The 24,258-nt window shown below is 39.7% G+C and overlaps 1 protein-coding gene across 1 annotated transcript in view; it reads left to right on the top strand.

Moving 5' to 3' along the window:
• The first annotated feature begins 683 nt into the window (after positions 1–683).
• Positions 684–24,258, top strand: part of UGT8 (UDP glycosyltransferase 8) — a 39,331-nt gene continuing 15,756 nt past the window's right edge. The window contains exons 1-2 of the mRNA XM_026848047.1: positions 684–703; positions 11,604–12,427. Coding sequence (XP_026703848.1) covers positions 11,606–12,427 — 822 coding nt within the window. The 5' untranslated portion in view covers positions 684–703; positions 11,604–11,605. The remainder of the gene's footprint in view (positions 704–11,603; positions 12,428–24,258) is intronic.

The following is a 24,258-nucleotide window of genomic DNA, read 5'->3' as shown; positions in this document are numbered from 1 at the left end:
TGTTGTTGGAGTGTGTGTTGTTGCTGTGTACAGTCTTGAGCCATTCAGTTAGTTTAATTGAGCTGTATAAGAGCAAAACATTGTTAAATCAAGTATTTTAACTTTGTTCAAATTTGTATTTCCTATTGCAGAAACAAACCTGCTATAGTTTCCCTTGTGATTCTGTTTGTGTGGCTTGTTAAAATGTAGTTATTTGCTATAGGATGAAGTCAGAAACTGAACAAAGAAATTCATTCAGTGCTTCTAGGTGTCATGTGATGGCGTGACCAGGGAGAGCTTGTACCAAGCTGAAGCTAGCTGTAATGAAAAACGAAGCATCCCCTAAAACAATTATTAAAGTTAAAATAAATGTGTTTAAAATTCTTTCAGATCCTGAGCTTCATCCATGAGGCAAAGTTCATGCTTGCATGATGGTAGTATATAATTATAGACTGCTTTTGTTGCACCAATAAATTAAACTTACTGCCAAGTTGTGCTCTGCAGTTTCTACCAGCTCCTCCTTTGGAGAGTCATTTTATCAAAGGAGAATCTGTCACTGATGAAAGTGTTAGGCAGAGTCAGATTTTCTTCTTTTTTCCTTTTTCATACTTCATTGAACCAGTATTTCAACCTGTCTTTTGATGCTAATGTGAAAGAGAAGGCTTCCTAGGCAGCTTCAACCCCTCAGTGGAGGCAGCTTTCTCATGCCCCTGGTTCTCTGCAGGTAGGTTGTTTTTTTCTTTTTTTTTTTTTTTCTTTCTGCACTTACTCCTATAGCTTTTGGCTGTGCAGCTTGAAACATGTTGCAGTAGATTATTCTGTTACTGGGCTCTTCTGGGCAGTATAGTGTCACACAGCAGGAGCAGGGCCAGCATTTTGTGAGACAATAACATCTTAAACAGCACACTGGTGTCTCTAGGATATGTGGAGTCAGTTTCTCTGTTAATACCCCCACCCCTCGATGTCACAACATTATTTCTGCTTGCTTCCTTTCCGGTGTGAAATAGCTGCGGCAGGTTGAGAAAGATGGCCTTCAGATTTTAGTACTGGGAGGAAAGGTCCAGAAGTTCAGGGGACTCTGTCAAGGGACTTCTGTGTTGGTGCCCAAAACACCGTATCTTCTGAATATTCCCAGTAGCAGTGAGGAAGGTGCATAATTTGTCAGAAAACATTCTCATGTTTTAGATGAGCTAGACAAATGTCTCCACAAGGAATATATATGTCTTACTTTCAAATAGATGACTTTTTTTGCTATATGTAGTCAGTGTTTATCTTTCCAAGGTGCTAGGGGTGGAGTAACCATAGGCAGCAAGGAAAAGACCTGCATAATAGAGAGCGCCAATGCAGAGAAATCTGAGTTGTTTGCACACTGACTCAGGTTGCATTTGGTTGAAGGCATGTAGGTTCAGACGCAGACTTTTCGTTTCTCAGGTTTCTGCACCATGCTTCATTTCCGTCCTGAGGCCCAGGATGGCACATCAGCTCTGTTGCAACACCACGTGAGAACATGGTCAGCTTTCTCTGGCATCAGGGCCTGAAGTAATAGGCACAGCCTGACCTGAGCTGTCCTGCTGATGTGTCTCTGCACCATCTTCCCCCTGCTCCCTGATCTGGGGACACGGTGCAGCTGCTGAGGTGCTGGAGCCAGGAGCCTCTTCTGGTCTGGCTATACTGCTTTGGACCAAGGCTGGCAGCAGAAAGGATCAGACTTTTCTTCATGCAGTGCTTCTAGGCCTGGCTAAGCCTTACAGAAGAATTTGCAGTAGTGCTCAGTTTTAACAAAATATTGACAGATAGACTAGTATTTCAAATGCTAATCCTCACTACATAAGGTGGAAGATCTATAGATTATAAGGATTTTTAAATACCTTGTTTGAATTGCCCAGTGCACAGCAGGACAAAAGAAAGCTTGCTGCTCTTTCTCTTTTCACTTTTATTTTGGTTATTATAATCTTAAGGTATTTTTAATTGTTTTAACTAGCCTATCTGGTAGGTCTCTTAAAATTAGTGTTTCATAGGATGTAAAATCTTTATGAAATTCACACTGTAGTCAGTTGGACTGAATCTTGCAAATGGATACTGGTACAATAGTGACATTCAATTAAGTATCTGTTTTTACAGAATACTGTTCACTCAGGTCTAGTGCATAGAGTGTTAAGAAATTTAAGTTGTGTGAAAGGGAGTGTGCTTTTGCCTTGTTGTAACATACTTCATGTCAGGAAAACATTTAATTGGACTTTAATCCTTAACTCCAATGTAAATCTCTTCTTGATTGATGCTGTCAATACTGCAGTATTATAATCCCGAAGTATGCAGGCCTTGTTATGGTTTGTAAGTGACTTTTTAAAAAAGATTAAATGTATTACTCTGAATAACTTCAGAAATTTGTTTAAGTTTAGAATCTATTCATAGAATAATACAGATAATATTCGTGAATCTTTAATCTTTTTAGATACGATCCATCTTTTTAGAAGTTTAGGATTGTTTTCTGTAACCATGAAGTTTCATTTAAAGCTATTCTTTCAGAAAGCCAGTGGCAGAGTGCTACCAAGAATGTTATACCTTGGTCACTTGCTATAAATTCATCTTATCAGGACATTATGCCTTGTGTAAGACTTCTATTCCTGTGTAACTTAAAAATCTGTCTGCTAGCTTGTATATTGAAAATATTTTGTGTACTAACTGTTAAACCTATCTCTTGAAAGAGAAGTACCTCTTTTGTTCTACCTTCCTAGCTTTTGAGTGAGATTTTTTTAAATTGTTTTTCCATGTCTCCTGAGTAAAAAAGCTTAGGTAAAATCCTCCAGTGTTTGATAAAACCTGTTACACAAATAAGTATTTGTTACTAAAAGGGGTTTCATAAATTTTGTACCCTTTTGACTCCCTCTTAACTCCTTTGCTGTTTGCGTAACTGACACACTAAGTCTCTGGCAGATGATTACAGCGGTATCATAATGCCTATAAATCTTCCTCTCTTTTATCTGTGTGACTTTCTTGTACTCATTGAAATGCTTTAGTCCTTGGATAGAAGGATGTACTTCAAGAAACTATACAAAGTAAATGCAAAATCCTGCCCTTGTTTATGCACACATAATTTACTAATAATTTCCACTAAGTTCTTAATCATTTGGTTCAAATAGGAACCTGTAGTTACAAGCCAAATCTTACCCCTTATCTAAAACATTGCAACACAAAATAACAAGCATAGCATGCACTACCTCAGCAATTAGTAACAAGATGCGTGATAGGAAAAACTTTTAAGAATATAAATCCAAAGGTTATGTAATACCTGTTATCACAGTCTCTTCCTAGATCATATAATGGTCTGTGGCTCCAAGGCTCTGTGCGTTCACACATTTCTGATGCTTTCATCTATTTTACAGCACGTTGCTTGCTTCATAGCAGCTGCTTCCTAATCTTAAACTGCAGTTTGCTGCCTGAAGTCAGCTTATGGGCCTGATTTACTTTAATGCTCCTAAAGGATTATGGAAGAGTATTTTCTATTACCTACAGAATATGTACAGTACAGCAAGCAGTATTATAGGTTAAGAACATATTTTACAATTGCCAGCTTAAAGGGTTTAGGAGTCAAGTTCTACTTTTATCTTGAACATGGTTGGTCTTACTGTCATCTGTTTGCCGCTAATTAAAATCTTCCTATATCTGTGATTAATTTGATCATCTTCTGAGATTTGCTGTTATACATAATTTGGTCAATTCATTTCCTCACATAGGTGGCATTTCCTTACTCTGGTGCTTGGCAAAAAAACCCCTGATGCGGACTGGTACTAAATATTGAAGAAAATGTTTTGAGGGGGACTTGAATAATTATTTGTATCATTGCAAGAGATGTCTTGGAAGATGTCACAAATAGAAAGGAAGACTTCTTTTCTCTGTTTACTCTTAGTATTTAATCAAATGACTGCATTCATGCTTGTATGTATGTAGATAATTTTGTCTTTAATATCAGCTGTTTGCATGTGGCTGATTTGGTTTGGGCACATATATATTTATCACTGAATTGTCCTGCAACCAGTGTTAGAGAACCTTTTATTTGTCTTGGAATATTTTATTCCTCTGTCAGCTTTATACTTAACTAAGTGCTTTTTGTTAGCCATCCCTTCCTGTTTCAGGCTTGATAAAATGTGTTGCTTACAGAGCCTTTGGTCATGCAACTAGCGTAGTAGGGCTTGGTTCTGTGTTAGTTTAACTGAAATGTTTACAAGCCCGTGAAGGTTGGATACCATGCTTTATCTGTAGAACTGTGCTTAATAACAGCTAAAGCAAACACATTTGCACGTAAAACAAGTTAACATCAATGGGATTTTGAGTAGGCAGGGCAGAACTGGAGCTTCAATAAATCAGGTAACACAGGTAATGCAGCAGGTAATAACCTGAGATCATGCTCATTTCTTCCTCCTCTTTAATGCTTCCTTTTTATTAAGAGCAGTTGTAAACCATAGCCACTAGCTGCTTATGTGCTTTTCAGAGGGAGTTTTAGGGCTCTTACTAACCAGTTGTGTTTCAGTCACAATCTAGCTCGTGTGGTAAGAAAAAAACATCATTCTTTCTTACCATACTTTAGATCATGTCTCTTCTTACAGCTACAGTACGTACTCTCTTAAAAGAAACACATGCACTACATATGTTTGTTTACCTGTGGTAACTGCTGCTGTTGGGCATGGTAAGGTGAGACTGGCTGCTGGGGTGACACTGCACTGCTTACAGTCCTGGTTTTTGACCTCAAATGGAGATATGAGCGGGTGGGATAACTGATGTTGAGTTTGACACAGTGAAAGAAAAGCAATCGGCTCTGCAGCAGCCCGTCTTGGAGCTAGCCACAGACAGTTGCGGTATGTAACTGATAACTGGTCAGGATCTGCTCAACCTTTATGGAAACTGCCTCAAATTTGCAACTTCTAATAAAAGTTCAGTTGCTGATAAAATACACCTTTTTTTTTTTCCATAAATGTTTTCTGGTTTTCTGTCTTTTGTTCCAATTGGCTCAAATCACTAAGGTTAAGTTTTGGCAAGTTTACAGATCTAAAAGCAGGATTGGTATTCTCAAAAATGCTGAGTTCCGTGTAATGAACTGATAATAAAGAGAGGGGACAATACTGTGAGACTAATAAATCTGTGAATTATCAGAACTCTGTTAGCAGTTGCAGTACGCACAGTTTTCTGAAATGCATACAAATCATGAATTTCCCCCCTTTTTGATAATTAAACTCCTGTGATGCACATCATTAGCTTTCTGTTTTGCCCTAGTCGTTTCAGTGCTAATTAGCATCCACTCTTGGCTTTGCAGAGGTGGAGGTCTGCTTGGTAAGACTGATCCTTTTAATGTCTGCTGGCATCTGTTAAATTGTAATGAGTAATTTGAGCTCTTTGAGTAAGGTGAGAGTGATCAGCAGTTAGAAAGATTGCTCCTTTGGTGTCAGTGCAGCACTGCCCTTCAGTATGAAGGGCACCTTTCTAGGCAGAGGTCCCTGTCTTCTGACCAAACTGCCCAGGTAAACTCAACAAACCTTAGCAAATATAAAGAAAGACTGAGAGGAAGAACTTGAAAAGGCTAATAGTGCCACTGAACTTGATCTCTGTAAAACTTAATTTGCTGCTTTGGCAGTCAGGAGCATTATGTGTTACTGGTGAATAAAAAGGACTCTTTATATCATTATGGTACATTTAAGTGCATAAGAACTGTTTACTTTTTGGAGTAGTAAATATTTGTGCAGTTTGAATTCAAGCTGTGCTGCATATGGAGGTCTTTGAGAGCCTCTTTTGCTTTTAGATCTCACTACAATGAAGTAAAACACTGGCGACGGTGCTTCTGGATTGAAAATGGTTACTTCTGTGAGATTCAGCAAGAGTAGGCAGCCAGCCAGTGGTATAAAGCAGGAAAAAAACCCAAACATGCCTGTAAATTTTCATTACAGAGTGATTAGCAGATTACTAAGGATTGGCAATAAATCTAATCTTTGGTATGTATTCGAGGACTGTAATTGACTGTTACATTATTAGTTGGAATTATTTCAAAACTATTTTTAAGATTGAAGTATAACTCTGTCTTTCAGCGTATATATAGAGTTCAGTTTTATAATACTAATTTAAATTAATTGAAGCCTCCTCAGCACTTATCTTCAGAAAGTGTTAGCCACTGCCTAGGAGATTACTGGCTATCATTTAGAGAACGCTACCAATTTTAAATTGATAGATACATACATATATATGCACAAAAAAGGTCATTTGGGCAGATGCACATTTTTTTGTGAGATCTGTTTTGTTACTTCCCAAAACAAACTATACATATAGACTTCAGTTTTATAATATTAATTTAAACATTATGACTTTTAAAATAATTTATTATTTTATTATTATTTATTATTATTTTATTTATTATTATTATTTTATTTATTATTATTATTTTATTTATTATTATATTTTATTTATTATTATTATTATTATTTTATTTATTATTATTTAAACAAAAATGTCATTCAGTTTCTTTCCACGTTGTCCAGTATTCAAATATCATGTCTCTGTGAACAATGGGGGAGAAGGATCTGCCCCCTTATTTTTTTTCCTATGAAAGTCACCAATTTCTTTGTAGTCACACTTCTTGTTCTAGATCTTGCTTAGTCTTTCTGGGTGAATGGAAAATTACTTCTTTAAAAAAAACCAACAAACCAAAAACCAAAACAAAACCCAACAGGATTTAGATCTGTTTTGGTCAGCTGAAAACATCCCTCCAGCAGTCTTTTGTGAATGTGCTTGGTTTTCAGTAGCAGTTTAAAACTTAGTTTCTCTTTCATTTGAAAAAACCCACATGTAGGTTATTAACTTTACAAGAAGCCGTTGACATAGGTTTAATGTTTAAGCTCTTAGTATTTCTTTAATCTTTAACTTTTTCTTGATACACTCCAATAGGTGAACTCTTTACAGTAGGTAGTTGGTTTCACTCATATAAAGCCACTCTGCATCCCTTTTTGCTCCATACTATTGCTCTTTGACTTTTTGGCTGAATGTAGTAATGGCTTCAATTTGGTGATAATTTTGTGGGGTGTTGTTGGTTTTGTTTTTTTTCTAAATTTTAGAACATCTGGATTTATCTCTTCGCTCTCTATTATAAAAGGATATTATACTAGCTCAGACATTAAAAGCATCTTAACAGAGCCAAATCTAAGCAGAAGGACTTAAGATAGAAAGATAAATAAGATAGAAAATGGTTTTGTATTGTTAACTGTTTTGGAGAAATGTGTCATCCTCCGGCTTTGGGTTTTCTTTCGTCTTTTCTGTTGGGACATGGCAGTTGTTTTTCATGTTCCTGGTGTTCAGAAGCACAAAGCAATTGCATTAGTTTGTGATCCTTTTTTATTTGTTGTGGCAAGTGATTTTTATTTTTTTTTTTCCTGAGAGTTCACTGCTGGAGTATGACTGGAAGTCAGCGGGAAGAGTCCCTGTGCTCTGGTTTTGATTAGCTGGCTTCCAAGTGAGCACCACCTCATAATTTTACTGACCCCTGTAAAGCCCCTTCTGCCTAGGCACTGCTCATTGCTTTTGGAGATGAGCCGAATCAGAAATTCCTGTTGAAATTGATAAGCCTCTGTAGCAATCCCTGTCTTGGTGAAAATACCTGATGGCTGGAAGAGCTCATTGCTGAGGATGGTCAGAGTGAAGGGGCATCTGGGACTAAGCCTGGAGCTGAGCTTGCGTAGTCGTGTGCTGATGGCACACCATACCTCTTCCTGCCTCCCAGTCTGTCAAATGGGAATTATGCTCATCATTAATTGGCTTACTGAGTGTTGTTACATACTTCTGCCGTTCCTGCTAAATACAAACCTGCCAAACTCCCTGCTTCTGTCTGGCCAGGGGATGAAATGATGATGCTTCATTCCTACCAAAAGTTCAATATAAGGTCAACACTGTTTTTCCTGACAGTTCTCTAATAGCATCGTGTGTTTTAGTATCCCTGTGGCTTGGCAGGTCCTGTACATATATTTTTCCTTTCCTGTGGAAAAAGCTTGCATTGAGAAGGGGAATTGCATAATACATTTTTGAGAGTGATATTTTTTTTTTTTATATGTGTGTGGTTTTTCACCAGTTCTGAAGATTCCACAAGCTACAGACTCCTGGGGAAGTGTGTTGTGTCATCTCTTGACACTGATACACTTCAAGAGGAGAAAAATTACTGTTTGGCAAATTGCTTATATTGACAGATAGTTAGATTGCAAATAGTTATAGACAGATAGATTGCAAATAGTTATATTGACAGATTTTCATGTTAAGTAGGTAGTGCTTTATAGTACCTTCATAAATGTAAAATATCCAATGTGATTCCAGTTTAAAATGTTGCTGCTCAGTGTGGGTGGGGATGGGAAGTGGTTGTGCAGTACTCTCATCGTCCCAGGGAAGTACAGCTGTAGTTCCCATTGCTTTTGGTATCATGTGTGTAACCCCGGCTGTGGAAGACATACCTTAGGGCTAAGGATTGTACCTTCTGCACTGTGCCTCAAGCCTGTATTGGGTCAGGAGATCAAAGTACAGCCAGCATGCCTGCATCTGGCAATTTGTTGGACTGTCACTAGCCCTTAGGCTCCTGGTACCTTTGATTTATACCGCTGATGGAAACATTAACTGTTTCTGAGTTTCCCAATCCTACACCTCCATTCATGCCTTTGTAATACTGCTGTTGTTGACAGGAGCAGTAACGTAATACTGTGGGAATGTTTATAACGTGGGGAGGTGTAATCAATAATCAGTTTTTCCAAGTTTAATCATTTTTCTTGGATATTTGACAAACCATTATTTACTTATTTTTTTTTAAAAACCGCATTTACCTAATGAGTATTATCCTGCAGTGGGGCCCTATTGAAGATAGCTGAACACAGCTTGTTGGTGCCAGTATTAAACTGCACACCATCCTGTGTACTTCTGCACTGGCACAACCTCTGCTGCGGCTTGAAACCTGTGAGTTTTACGGATGAGAGCAAAGTGGGATGGTGAGTGGGGCTCGGTGCTGGCATGTCCTTCAAATGGGAGTGTCTGATAGGGCAGCTGAGCTCTGTGGGGTGCTGTGGTTTTCTAGAAAGCCTTCAGTGAAAGCAAAAGCCTAAACTAAAAAAAGCAATTTAATACCTTAAACTCTGCAGCAGGTCAGGCCTTCGTGCTGGGAGGTAAGCTGTTTCTCATGTAGTGGGAATGCTTTTTCCAGCTTTATTGGAGAGTGAATAGGATTACTGTTTAGTTCAATTTAACTACTACTATTTGCCAAGGAGGTGTTTTAGGATAATCTCCAACACCCTAATTGAAGCGGGTTAAAAAACAAATTGATCTCTCCTGATGCCAGTGACAGTGGTGCAGTATAGTGAAGCTCCCATATGCTACTTGTAATATTTGCAGCAAGTAATTTCCTCCCTCTTCCCCTGAAGTGTTTTCTATAAAATTGAGCTTTGTGCCTAGAGACAGTGAAGGCTCCAAGTACTTCCCAGAATGCTGTGTTAGCTTGTGAATGTGGTGGTGGTGTGGAGATCTCAATAAATTCTCTGTGTTTCAGTTCCTCACTACTTGCCCATGTGTACCAAAAGGTTTTGCTGTGCATCTTCATGCTGTGGGCTTTGTCTTCAGAAAGAACAAAACAAAATCAACAAAAAATATTCACATCTGCCCGTATGAACTTTGTTGTGCATACATATGTGTGTATGTATGTATCATGCTATTGCTGGTGATAACTAATTTAAAATTGGCAGAGTTCTCTAAGTGATGGTCTCCTAAGCAGTGGCTAACCCTTCCTGAAGACAAGTGTGGAGGAGGCTTCAAATCCCTTAAGAAAACTTCTCACATGAGAAACTTGATTTAAATAATCAGTGTACCTGGTAGTGATTTTCTGACTTTACTTGGGTTTACATGCTTACAGATGTTTCAAACTCAAGCCACTTGCCAAAGCTGGAGGAGGAGAAAATTTGGACGTCTTTCAGAAAGCTGAATATTATACAGTAGCAATACAAATATGAGATGTTCTGTTGGTGAGCTGGTAACCCGCATAACATTAAAAAAAAAAACCAAACCAAACCCAGAAACTTCAAAAATGTCCCGAGCAATGTGTTGTAGGAGGGTTATAAGTCTACACTGTAAGGAGATAACAAGGACTGAGTAGCAGTGTTGTTTGTTTCTGTTGTACTTATTTATAAAGGATGCTGCAACAGAGTCGGATTTCCATGTGGGTTAGTTTGGCACAAGAGAAGAGCAGATTGCTTGGTTTGGCTTGTGCTTGTTCCTCTGCCCTAGGAGGGTTAAAGTGATGGAGGAGCTTTTTGACATGCCCTCTCGTGCTTTTAATGCAGTTTGCTTTAATCTGGTACATTTTATATACTTTACTCACCAAAACATGAGGAGGGGAAAAGTATTTTCCCTTTCTTTCCCCAGCAGCCCGCTACTGTCAGGAGTTGTGTGTGTTTAGGAAGGCAATGGGGTTTTCAGCATACATTAGAGTTTATGCTTGAGTGTGTGCTCAAGTGCAGATTCAAGTAGCTTCAGGATCAAGTACTTCTAAAAGTGCTTCAGTGGAAGTTGCAGTATTAATGTATGTAGTGTTAACTCCTATCATTTCACTTGTTGTCACACACAAAGCAATTATTGAAAGCTCTAAGTAGTTAAGTTGGTTCATATTTGATGGTAGCATCTTCCTGCCAGATTTTGACTTTCCGTCTCCAAGTGTTTGAACAGTGTTCATACTAAAGACAAATGTGGCCTGAATTTGCCTGTCCTTTCAGGAGGAAAAAAAATCTTTACCTTCTCTATTCCCCCTGGTGTATATGAAAACAAAACAGCAGAAAATGTTATCCTTAAATCAGAATAGGGGGTTGCAACTCAAAAGAGGACAGCATGAAAACTGTGGGTGACTATCATACAAGACCTTGCAGTAGAAAACCTGTAACTGTGTTAACAGTAGTGTGAAGTGTGCTGTTCTCAAAGTACTAAATTAAAATGGACATATTGAAAGTTCGAACTGAGGGGGCCAGACTGAATTTTATTTATACAAGAGTCATCTTATAGCCTATGCACTGAAAATCGCCAGTGCATCATTTGGGTCTCATATGGAAAAATATAGGAAAGCCTTTGGGTCTTTGAATTTAGCAGCTTTCTTATTCACTTAATATAGTACAATGACAGTAACACAGTTTTGCTTTTAAATATAATCCTGAGTGTAGCAGGATCTAGCTTTCAGAGCTGACTTCAAGATCTTACAGCTGCATAAATTGGAAGTGGTGCATGCAGTATCTCCATGGAGGGTACCAAGCTCATTGTCTCAGTTGGTTTTCCTGCCATTTAATGCAGGTGCTGTATCAGCACCTGTGCTGGATGAAGTCTCTTTTCTACTCTTAATGCCAGATGGAAAGGGAGGGGAGGGGAAAAGATGGATCTCGCTGAAAGCTGAGCACTACCAAATGCACTCTGAAGCCAAGTGCCTGTCGTTTCCCATGACCACTGCAAAGATGTCTTCAAAATAGGGAGATGCGATCAGCTTTCATGGCACAGCCACATAATAACTTTTTTTTTTTTTTAAATTTCCAGGTAGCATACAAATCTGTTTTCTGTTGATGTAATGCTTTTATTTCTCATTTCAGCTATGAAGCCGTACACTCCAGCTTTCATTCTCCTGTGGAGTGCTGTTGGGATAGCGAGGGCTGCCAAAATCGTTGTTGTGCCGCCAATTATGTTTGAAAGCCATCTTTATATTTTCAAGACTCTGGCCTCAGCCTTGCATGACCAAGGTCACCAGACAGTGTTTCTCCTCTCTGAGGGCAGAGAGATTCCTCCATCTAATCATTATAGACTTCAGCGCTACCCAGGAATCTTTAATAGCAGCACCTCGGATGATTTTCTCCAGTCCAAGATGAGGAGTATCTTCTCGGGGAGACTGACAGCCCTCGAACTGTTTGATATCCTGGACCACTATTCCAAGAACTGTGACATGATCGTTGGCAACCGAAACCTTATGCATGCCCTGAAACAAGAAAAATTTGACCTGCTCCTGGTAGATCCCAATGAGATGTGTGGATTTGTTATAGCTCACCTTTTAGGGGTTAAATATGCTGTCTTTTCCACTGGCCTATGGTATCCAGCAGAAGTGGGTGCTCCAGCTCCCCTGTCATATGTTCCAGAATTTAACTCGCTACTCACAGATCACATGAACCTATTTGAGAGGATTAAAAATACTGTTGTTTATCTTATTTCAAGATTTGGAGTCAGTTTTTTGGTTCTGCCAAAATATGAAAGGATAATGCAGAAACACAAGGTTCTGCCAGAACGGTCCATGTATGACTTGGTTCATGGATCCAGCCTGTGGATGCTTTGTACTGATGTAGCACTGGAGTTTCCGAGACCTACGCTACCCAATGTTGTTTATGTGGGAGGAATCCTAACCAAACCAGCCAGCCCTCTGCCAGAAGTAAGGTTTGCTGAGCTTTACCATAATTTCTGTGGTATCTGGTTGACCTCATATGATGAGTGGCAGTTTTTAAGCAGTGCATTTCAAATGGGATCTAGCAGATTTGTTGTTGCTTGGTGAAGTCACTGAAAGTAGCCTTGGGGTGGTGGTGAGGGAAACTATCAGGCACTCAATGAGTCTTTTGTGATCTCGCGAAGTATTTTGCTTTGAGTAAGGTGCTTAATGGTACAGTAGTTAAAACCAGTGCACGCTGTCTTGGAAACTACATCTGTAGCTTCTAACCAATTGTGGGTTAGAATGGGAAGAAGAGAGAATGGTTGAATACTGCTTATGCTTAAAGAAGCCTGCTGATAGGTTATATTATGTAATTTCATGGTATTAGTGTTTTTATGGAGAGTTTTCTTCACTTGATTTCATAGGTAAAAAGTCTTTAAAACTAGGTGTATATAAGCATGAAGAAACTATGTATAGGCTAAAAAATGGGAGATGATGTGAGTTGACTTAAATGGCACCACCATTGTACTCACATAAATTTTTACTGAACACTCACTGGCCATAAGGTACTGAACTTCAGACTGAAACAGTGATAGTGACTGGACTGATTCCAGAAATCCTGGCTGCTGAGATTAATAATTAAGTTTGATTACTTCAGTGTACCATGTGATCTTTTGATACCTGATATTTAAGAATGTCTCTGTTCAGCAACACAATGGTGAGTGACAGACAGAACAAAATTTCACAGGAAACTTGTAATTTACACTTCTATTTATGTGTACATAAACAAATAGATCTCAAATTGGACTTGATTATTAATGGTTGCTTCTGGCTGGTTGATAAATAGGTAGGTAGACCTTCAGTGCTCAACAACTTGCTTCTAAAAATGCCTCTTTCAGCCTTCACTTTTTGCATGAAAACTGCCAGGCCCACTTCTCATCTGTTCTAGCCTGAGAGCTGGTCCTGGGAGGCTGGGGCTTTTTTGTTTTGCTGGTTTTATTCTTTGTGCTGTTGGTACTGTCTTGACTTAGTACCTTCTTTGACCAGCTCAGAAAACATCAGACAATTCTGATTTGGGCTGCAGGATGTGGAGTGCTGAGTCAATTCTTTTTTTTCTTCCCTTCCCCTTTTCAACTTCAAATGCATCCAAGCTGGATAAGAGCAGGCACTTGCATGGCACTCTGAACACACCAGTGGTTATATCCCAACATATACTATGGTCTGTTCTCCAAGGTGTCATCAGAGATGACTCTAACAGTCCTGCTTCTAACCGGTTCTTCCTATATGTATGTTTGTGTGTGTTTAGAAAGTGTCAGGCTGCACAGATATCTTGAGAAAACAGATCAAAGGTAGCCCCATGCTGTCTAAACAAAGTTCAGCCCTGTTCTCGCCAGGAAAACCTTGCTGGCTGGATTGAGTTTCAGCTTTTCATTTTCCAAAGCAGTATTTTCTTGTTCTGTAAAATGTTTAATACAACCAGATTGATAGTAACCTTGAACTAGACCTGTAGGTAGAATACATGCTGGCAAATACTTATTACGGGGGGGGGGAAGAAAACCCCCTGTAATTATTTGAGACATTATTTACCTTCTCTTCAGTTTTATAAGGCAATTAATTCTTACAATGTTCTAAGTGTTCCAAGATTGAATGAGAGACAGACATAGTGAGTGTGTTTATCTTTTATCATACAATTTGTCCATGACTAAACTGTTACACATAATCCACTGTGGTATGTATTGTAGGTAAATTATTGGGCAGTCAGTTTGTTTTTACTGAAGTTACATAAAATTCATAACTGTCACTTTATTCTGGCAGATTAAAATTGAATAGGTAGTGCTGGAACTGTTTTCAGCTGTTACTGCATCTCTAAAGCATGAGCCTTTGCCAATTTATTTTCTGCAGCTTTTAGCCTGGTGCATTAAGGTAAGCCAGAAGCAGAGCTCATTCATGTTTCTGTGCTGGAAATCATGATGCATCAGGAGTTGTCTCATAAAAGAAAGTGGTGTTCCTGCCCGCAGATGATCATCAGTAGAGAGGGGCATGTGGCTGGAGATAACAGCTTTAGCAAGCAAATTTGAGCTACTATAAGTCATTCAGGTCTCATATATTTTCCAAAACTGCTTATAAGTAGCCTAGTATGTTTCTGGTAGAGAAGTATTAGGAAAGAAAATCTGTGTTTTTTTCGAGTCCAAAATACTCAGGCACCTTAGCAGTGGCACCACTGCCTTGTTGGCAGAGAGAGGTTGTTATTTAAAGGGGGATGGGGCTTGTGGAAAAAAAAAAGGGGGGGGGAGCAAAATCTAGGGGTTTTTTAACTAAATCAGAATACCTACACATAAGTGAAAAGCTCTAGTTTTCTGCTAGTAAGTACCATCTTAAAAAGAGAAACCAGAGTAATAATTAAACAATCAAAGAGGAGACAAAGGTCAAGGCCCTTCAAACTGTTATGGTATGGCTATTTAATTCTAGGGGATGTGGTAGTTCTGTTCTGTGGTTGCTCAGAGTCTGCACCTGTGCTTTCCTTAAACTTTTTTAGAAGAAAAGTTAGAAAAACACAACTTTAAAGGTAACATGTATCAGGAGGTGCTGAATATCGATGTCATGTAATAGTGCATAGGCGAGAAACAAACGTGACATCCTTTGGTCTGTCCCTGTCCTATCTACATTCATACTTTGGTTCAGGGCAATGGGAGGGTTTTGTAGATCCCCCAGTCATCCTCACTTACTGCATGTGAGTTCCCTTTGTAGAGTGTTTTGGATCAGGTAAACCAGGGTTTTTTTCAGTATGTCAAGCTGGAAGCTTTATTTCACCTGTGAACCGAATGCTTGCTGGTGTGTGATAGGGAGACACAAGTGCCTGTAGCAGCATTTGGCCTTTTGGATGTCTTTAAGAGACACTGTGGGGGATGCTCAGATCGGGGGCCACGATAGATGTAGCTAAAGTCAGTTTGTTGGCGCATGCACAGACTCGAAGCAGAGCTGCTGCCGTGCTGGCACGGTACTCAGGTAGGGGCAGGCTGCAGTCCCTGCAGGGACCGTATGTTACCTGTGCGTCTCGCCGGTCACCCGGGAAGGGAACTGGCCTCACTGGGGTGTGTTCTCACTGCCCTGCACAGGCCAGAAACCAGCAGTGCCCGATCGTGCAGTTGGTTCGCGACCCGGGCATGGTTTTTAGCCGCTGCTGAGCACTACGGCAATTACGGCTGCAGTGTGTAGCCTGCGGCTCTCCGGGTCGCAGCCTGCCCGGACGACTCGGGGAGCCTTCGCCAGGCTCCTGTCCTCCTTTGTGCTCTCCCTCTGAGGCGGCGTCCCGATGTGGGGCTGCGCCTGGCGCAGTGTCCCTCGGCGCGGTGGCAGCGGTCGCGGTGCTGCGGGGCGGGAGCCAGGAGGCGGCGAGGAGAGCGGCGGGTCCTTTGGAGGTCACGGCTCTGCCCGGAGCCTTGCGGCACGGCGCGGTGCTGGCACCTGGGAGCCTTCTCCTCGGCGTAGCAGGGTTAGCCTTGCCCTTTACAGAGAGGCAGTATGTCAGGGACCAGAATGCCTGATGGTGGCACATTTCCTCCTGTGCTCTTCAGAGCCCTGCTGCAGGTGGATGAAGCTGAGCATAACTTGTGTTACTCTGCTTCATCGTGGTGTGAGGACTGATCCTCGCTTCACAAAGCTCAGTGTAGGTAGGCGATGCTGCACAGTCGTCTTCTGTGGTAGCTAGTGTGCTATTTTCACAGGTTAAAGTGCGTGGATTTAGAAGGTGCTTCTCGCATAAATAATGTGCTCTGTAAAAGATGAGAAGATAGTTAATGTGGCTGCACCCATTGCTTGTAAGTGAATAAAATCTTACATGCGTGTGGAAAAGAGTTCAGGGTCTGTATAGTTAACTCCAAAAAAGAGTGTATCTTGAATTGAATAGAGGACAGCGTGAGCAAAATTTGCTTTAAAAGATCAAAAGCTAGAGACAGATTGAATATAAAATCTTTAAGGTCATCACTGACTTAAAACTATAAAGTGTGTTACCTGGCAGTACTTTCCAGATAGCTGGCTGTGGCCATTAGAAAGAAAAAGGCTCCTCTGCCTCTTTCTTGTCCAGAGGGATCTTGCGAAGCTGAAGGAAGCTGGCTTTCTAAAGTAACATGCATTTTAAGAAACAATGGGGAAACCTCTGCTATGGCATTTATATCTTGTGACTAGGTTGATACATAGTTAGGCATTAATCAGCCTGATAAAATACGTCCTTGAATCAGGGTAGAAACCCAAGGGGTGCTACAAGCTGCTGCCTTGGGAAGTACCCAGTGAGGAGGGGACAGAGGGCATTGGAAATGAGCAGGTGTCTTTGCTGCAAGAGAAGCAGCTGAACAGTGTTTCGGAAGGGCTTTTTTCTATCAGCTGGTTGATGATGTAGGTCCATTTGGACATAGGTTGGATCCTGCAGTTTGAAAACTGTTATACTTGATAAAATCTGTGTCGGTGTTTACAAAAAAAACCCCCATAAACTAAAATGACATGTACGCTGTAGTTTGTAAATTGAGCTGCTTCTCTTCCACATCTGCAGAGTTTTTGAAGTTTCATAGCTACCTCTGCTTTTTTCCAATGCTGATCTTGAGGTGGTACTTTGGACTGAATGCCATTTGTTGTTGATAGGAAAAGACAGACAAATTACAGGGTTTTTGGGTTGGGTTTTTTTAATTCTTCGTACCTGAGTGAACTAATTTATGCTACAAAGGCAGCTATTCACATTTCAGAATTGGAAGCTGTCCTTTCAGCCATAGCTGTCAACAGATAGTAATTATAGTAACTTACTCCTCCCTGTAGATCTCTTATCTAATCTCGTTATATAGATCTAGATCTATGTAACAAATTGGTGGCTTTGAAATATCTTCACTAAAAAGTTGGTTTTTTTTCCTGATTCTTGCGAAGTTTTATGTTTACTAGGCATGTGTTAGCTGGTGCTTGTATTTATCTTTAAAATTAGGTGGAAGAATAAAGACATGTTTTATTCCTCAGATCAGATTTTTCTCCTTCATTCAAATTCAAAGACACCATCTCTAAGCTCTTGCAGACTGTAGCAGTAGATTTTTGCGTGTGGCATAGCACCATCATTTTTTTTCCTGAGTCTGGGGAATAGTTCTCATAAAGCTACTTTTGGCAGTAAATTTCTGGTGATGTGAAGCAGTTCTAGAGCTGTTTTAAAATGCACGTGATTGTTTGCTGATGAGGCAAGAAGTCTGGTAAGGATGATAGAGATTATGGGGCACTGTGTAAATTCTGTGCTGAACCATGTGTATTTTGGCTCAAATATATTTGCACATAAAGCTTCTTCCCGCTCCCCCAATTGATCTTTGCTATGCAAGTAAGCATTGCCTGAGCTCTTCAGATACCCACAGTCATAAAACTATTGTAGTTTCCAGTCTCAGATGGTCCAGTATGCCTAGGTTGACGAACCATGTCTATTCCTGTTATACTGCTGCATTTTAAATTTGGGAAGATATGTGACTCAGCATCTGTGTAGTGTAAGAGACAGGGCAAAGGATACAGGGCTGATTTCAGAAACCAGCTAAGTATCTCCAATAAAACTTGGTCAGGAAGGCAGGTCCTCCAAGTACGCATGCCAAACATAAGCTTGCATCTGGTGGTCTGATGAATGAACACTAAACCTCTTTAGCAAGCCTGTGCTGTTCATCAAAAAGCAGCAAATTTAGTTGGTTCATGGGTTTTAATACAAGGTGGTTCTTCAGCTCAAATGATTGTGTGTATTTGCAATGAAAAATTCAAGATACAGACCTTGGGCGTTGCATTGGCCAAATTACGAAAGTTAAAAGCAACAGAAATGCTGCTTTATCTACAAAAAAATCAGTTTAATATAAGGTACTATTAGAAACCGTAGTTTTTTTTGTTTGTTTTAAATATTCTAATTCAGCATTTTTTTATTGGAATGCACAAATAAACAAGACTTACTCACTTTGGTATTGTGCAGTGCTTTAACCTACAAGGTTTTAAGACTGACCTGTGTAGGATAAATAATGAGCTAGTAATTTTTCCATGGTCTACTTCTCTAGCATACTGTAGGATATCTTCTAACATTATGCAGAGAAACAGAAGATAGATACGGACCTTATTTCCAAAGGCATACTTTTTTTCTGTAGCATTTGGAATTTGCTTGAGTTTGAATACCATGTTTGTATAATTTGTGAAATTGGGATGTGTTGAAAGCTGACATTTAAGAGCAGAAAGCCTGATCATTAGTATTACTGACTTTAAAAAAATAATCTCTATAATCAAGCCAGGTTTTCTTTTCAGATGTCCTAGATGCTTAGAGGTTATTTCAGTGAAGTAGAAAACTCATGTTTGGCTAGTAATCTGCTTGGGCATTTATATATCCTGTGTCTGTGGTTAATGTTAGGCAGCACCCATTGTTTGGGGTGGTGAGGTGCCTGTGGCAGGGGCCTCTAGGAGAGGGTGGAAGCTGCTGAGGAATAACTGGACATGATGGTTGGGGAGAAGGAGGGATGGTCCCATGCTTGGCTCCCTGACCTGGTGGCAGTGGCTGAGAGCAGGTACTGTGTAATCTCTTCTGTGGTGTGGCTTTAAGCACCTCTTACCTGACATTTTGAAGAGTGCTGGGAAAATCAGTAATGTATCTTCAGCTCCTCTGTCTAAAAAAGCATCTTCCAAATAATGCTATTCTCATGAAAAGATTGCCTTCAAGGCAATTATAGTTTCAGGGAGTCAATCCATGTTTGGCTGAAACCTGCTGTACATTAATTTGTTCAGTGGATGTACTTTACAGATGACCTGAAGTAAAGTCTTATTTTATATCCTGATGGAGCAATCCTGACAGTGAGCTGCTTGTAGGTCACAACAGCACCTTGAACAGAAGTTTTGTTATTAACAATGTTGTCCTAATGATTTTATTTTTTGTTTGTTTGTTTTTTAAAACTGCGGAGTAGAATTACCCCTGTCCAGGGAATGCTGCGGGCAGCATGCAGTGCTGGGGTCAGATAACCCTAGTCTGGGAAGGTGGAGGTAGGATACTTGGCAGCTGCTACAGGGATTTATCCTGCATAGTGCTGTGCTGCTGTATCAGCAGCCCTGCCTGCATCCAGACCTGGTGGGATCAGGGACCCTGGAAGAGGTGAAAATGGGGAATCGCTTAGCAGGCACCAGTGTGGTGCTTGATCTCTCTTCATACTTTTTGGATGAAGGCGAGGGGAACACACATATAGATGGGGCCCTCCAAAGAGTTTCTGAGTGCAATTCTGGTCACCCCAACCAAATGGAGGAGCAGAAAAGTAGATTAGAGAGGTCTTATTGAAGGATGTGAGATCTTATCACTTAAACACAGGCTCAGAAGACAGTTGATCTTAAGCTTGTTAAAGAAGGGATGATGACTGATGGCCTGTTGAAAATAAATAAGTATTTTATAAAAATATACATACATTATGTGTGTGTATACATACATGCACACACACATAGGTGTGTGCTTATATATATTTTAAAAAAAGAGAGAAGGGAGGAGATAAACTCCAGGGAGAAAAGAAAGCTATTTAATCTGAAAAGGAAATAAAGAAAAACTTGCCATTATTAAATCAAAGCTGCAGGTTAGCATTATATCTCCTGCCATCCACAGAGCACAGGTTTTGTACTGGAACAATGAAAGATAAAATTTCCACCTAAATTAGTTTATAGTGTGGATTTATGGATGGGGCTCTATGTCAGTGTCTGTAATGCAGAGGTCTGGATTTAAAATTCAGCTGCTTTTCAATTTTCTTCTTACTGTATTCGCTACAATTTAATTTGACCTGATGTTCTATAGATGGAGTAAGTAAAAATATTCTCTGTACTTAAAACTGTCTTCCTTAACCCTTACTTGTCCAGCTTTTCTACTACATATGCACCTACTGAAACTACAGGAGGATTGGCAAAACCTTGGTTTGCATTTATGTTTAATAATCACAAACTTTTCTGTGTATGCTTGCAAGTTATATGACAGGGCTTCATGCTTAGGAAAGTGAATGTGTCTTTCAGTATTTTTTAAACAGAATATACCCCAGATGCAAATGTCCACAAAGCTTTTAATTTGAATCCTGGATGTGGGGATACCTCTGCACCTGCTACTGTATGCAGTGATTTTAATAACCTCTCTTGAAGGGCAAGCTTCATATTTTTGACTACCTTCCATTCATTTGAAAGGCAAGGTTGCTTTGCCAGGGTGTTTGCCAAAGGTCCAGTGAGTAATGGATTTTTGACAGAATGTTGCATCAGGGAAGTACTTGCGTGGCAGTTTTCTGGTTGACCTTTAGTTTTAGGTAGACCGTGTTCTGGGAGGCTTCATTGGATACGCCTGTAACTAGAGAGGGCTGAGATACGGGAGAAAAGACAAAGGCTTGCAGTACTGTATTTCTTGCCTGCATTTGAGTCTGAATTTCATTCCTCTTTAAAGTTAAATAGACTTAAACATTCTGTCGGTATTGGATGTTGAATGGGTAGAGGCAGTGGAGGTCAGGGAGAAGAAAATGCAACGTTTTAGACATTGACAAGCTTCAAAGGCTTTAAAGACTTTTTTTTTATTTGATAAGCCAAATATACAGTAGATATATGTATATAGCAAATAAACAGTGAGAAATATAAAAGGAGAAGGTCTGTGTTTCAACAAGGCTGAATCTGTATCTAATATTACTGAAGAGGCACTTTATCAACAGCATTGTTAGATTAATATGTGATGACAGTGCACTTAGAGTAGTGCTTGGGGTCCTAAGAAAACAGCTCAGATCTTACTGTTTGTTTCCCAGCTGAGAGTATTAGCATGGCTTTAACCAGCAAGGAAATAGAGGATTTTAGTCTAATGCTATAATCTGAGTATGCTTCTTTTAATGTCTACAAAGTATTGGTTTTGGAATTGTCTTACTCTATGCTCATATGAACTACAAAATATGAAAAAATGTGAATATTAACTGCATGGATTTTGTATATAGTGGATCTCTTTAATAGAATGAGATTTATTAGCATCTTAATAGTATACAGATATCTAGGGAAGACAAGATCGAAACTTATTGAGACTTTAACAATACCCCACCTTTTCTGTTTCATTTGTAGAAGTTTCCGTTTGAGTTCAGACAGTAGGATAAATGGAGAAGAGAGCAGGAGAGACAATGATTAATACATTTAGTTACAAGATCACAAGCGAGAGGAGGTTGATGGCCAACAGAAACTTGTTCCTGAGGAAAGAGAATGATTAACTTGCAGTTAATCCAGAGGGAAATGGTGGGGTGGGGAAAGATCTTGTCTTGGCTGGGAGCAGTATGGCTGCTATTAATTGAACTGTCTGATGATATGCAAAGGAACAAACCTTGGGATGAGCACGTTTGCCTTGTGGCCATCGCTTTTAAAAGGCAGGAATTTAGTTAGTGGAAAAATTACCTTCAGAGTGTGACATACGTGCTAGCTGATGCGGAGGTGTGCAGCTGAGCCAGCAGAAGGCATCTGGATACCTTGAGGCAGGGAGGTGCTTGGTGCAGTTGGGTGTTGGCTGTGGTGTCCCTTGTCCTTTACTTGTTAAAGCAAATAAAAAGAACTCTATTTTTGGATGTAAACTGATTGACAAATTCATGGCAAGTAAATGCAAACAGCATACTTTTCCTAAAGTGATGGCATTTCATTCAGTTTGCTATAGACTGACATTTTATAACTTTCAGATTATATGATAGGACCTTGTTTGTTCAGTGATTGTAAAGATTGTATAATGCCATCTATATGACTTTCAATACCTGTGCTGAAACATGATTTTTGGTAAAGTTTGAAATGAGGTTAAAAATGTATTAATATAGCATTTAAGCACTTCACATAAGTAGTACTATTTAGAAGATGCCAGAAAAGTTAGGACACTAATAAAAATGGTCTGTGTACCTTTCTGTTTGTTTATTAGTGAGTATCTCCTTTCTAAAGATCACTTCATGTGGCTTCTTATTTATTTATTTTGAAATAGATCTGGTTCTGTCTACTCTAAGCAGCATTTTGTAGAAGTTGCATAGCATGCCTGTGCTCTCCATTGGGGAATGGTGGTTTGCAACCATATTCAAAGAACAGGCATTTGTGCTATTACACTTTTGAATTGAGCAGCTGAACAGGGAAAGCTTCGGATATTAAACCCGGTTATGTTTGTATTTGTGTACTTTGTTTATCTGAAACAAAGCTCAGTATTAGGCACCACTGGTTACTGCCAGCTGGGTCCTCACTCTATAGTCACAGCTGTGCATTTAGCATCTAAGCCTGCTAAGAATAGCTAATTAGAAAATCAAACAGAACAAAGCTCACATAGTAGGGCTGGCACAATAGCATTCCTGTCTGAGAATGGTAAAAAGATTTATTTTATTTTTTTTTATTCCCCCCCTTCCCCCCTTGTGCCTATAGTACATTGTAGATCAGTAAGTGCTTATTCTCCCTATGCAAGCACAGGGAGGACCTCAGTATATACTCAAAAACATTCACTCTTCAGTAACATAGTGCCACATAGAAATCATTACTCGTAGGCAACCAAACTTGGAAGAGAGAACAAAGCAAGGTCATAGTGTCTGCTCCTGTGCAGAGCTCTGACTGCAATAAATGCTACCCATGTTGAAAAAGGAGAAGCCTGCTTAGGCAGCCTATGAACAGTATGTATGACAAACTCAAGGTGGCGTTTTAAAAACAAGCATGTAACTCTGAGAGGGGAGAAATGGCCACAAGGCCAGTCTGCTACCATGTGACATCTCCCTGCCTAGGGAAGGAGGGGAGTAGTGCTGTCTGACCACCTTTGCCTGGTCCATGCAAGTGCCATACCTCTCTGAGACCTGTAAGTGTGCTTAATTATCACTTATTAAAAGGGTTTAGAAAGCGCATCTTATGTGGAATATGGTTAAAGATGAGTGGGTACCTCCTCTGGGACTCAGTGTGCCAGGATCAGTCAGTCACCTTGTGTGAAACCAGGTATTTGAATGAACAGGCAGGGAGCTTCAAAAGAGTTTATTATTTCAGTCTCTTACTATACTGTTCTGCCCAAAGAATATATATTTGCACAGAAATTAACATGAAAATAGGCAGAGGCCTGACAGAATTTGGCACAGTATTGTAATTGAGGCTCCCTTAAGCATGCATTGATTATTATTATTTTAAGTCACTAAGTGAAAATGGTAATTAATGTATGTATTAGATAATATTTTATTGGGGATATAAAGCTATAATTGGATGACACCCAAAATTCAGTTAGAAAATGTAGTTCATAATTCAGTACAAAAACTGAATGTGATATAGTAGGCTTGACAGGTTTTCTGTCTTTCACATGGGTCAACCTATTCTGAGGTCATACTGTGCCTGCTGAGGGGTTGGGGGTGGGCAAGAAGGTATGACGTGTCTAGCTGTAGGTGCTCAGATTTATCCTTTGAATGAGCCTCTCTACTGACTGTTGAGATAGCCTGGAGAAAACAGCCTCCCTCCTTCAAGTTATTTTTGTGAATACCTCTACAATCCCAGACTTGTCAGCTGTGTCTTAAAATTTCTGGAAAATCCTGGTATGCACCTGTGTATCCAATTTAATACTTCATTAATGTCAGCTTGTTTTCAGTGTGAATTTAGAAAGAATAATAATTACATTTTTAATGCTTCTTCGACTGCAAGTTATGTAAGTGCCTAAATCTAAGGGTTTTTTTCAGAAATTCTACTGAAAATTCAGCTTTCAGGTTCATCGTGGTTTGGGGGTTATAATTGTTTGAGGTTTAATGCCTAGTTCAGAAGGGGAAATCCAGCTATCTCTTTCTAAGTTACTGGTCAGTTTGTCAAGTTTTCGGAGTAGCCTCAGCGAAGCAATGTTG

The sequence above is a fragment of the Athene cunicularia genome, assembly GCF_003259725.1.
Source record: "Athene cunicularia isolate RWA chromosome 4 unlocalized genomic scaffold, athCun1 chr4_part2, whole genome shotgun sequence".
NCBI lineage: Eukaryota > Metazoa > Chordata > Aves > Strigiformes > Strigidae > Athene > Athene cunicularia.
The sequence above is the reverse complement of the archived record's forward strand: the minus strand, read 5'-3'. Positions and strand labels throughout refer to the sequence as shown.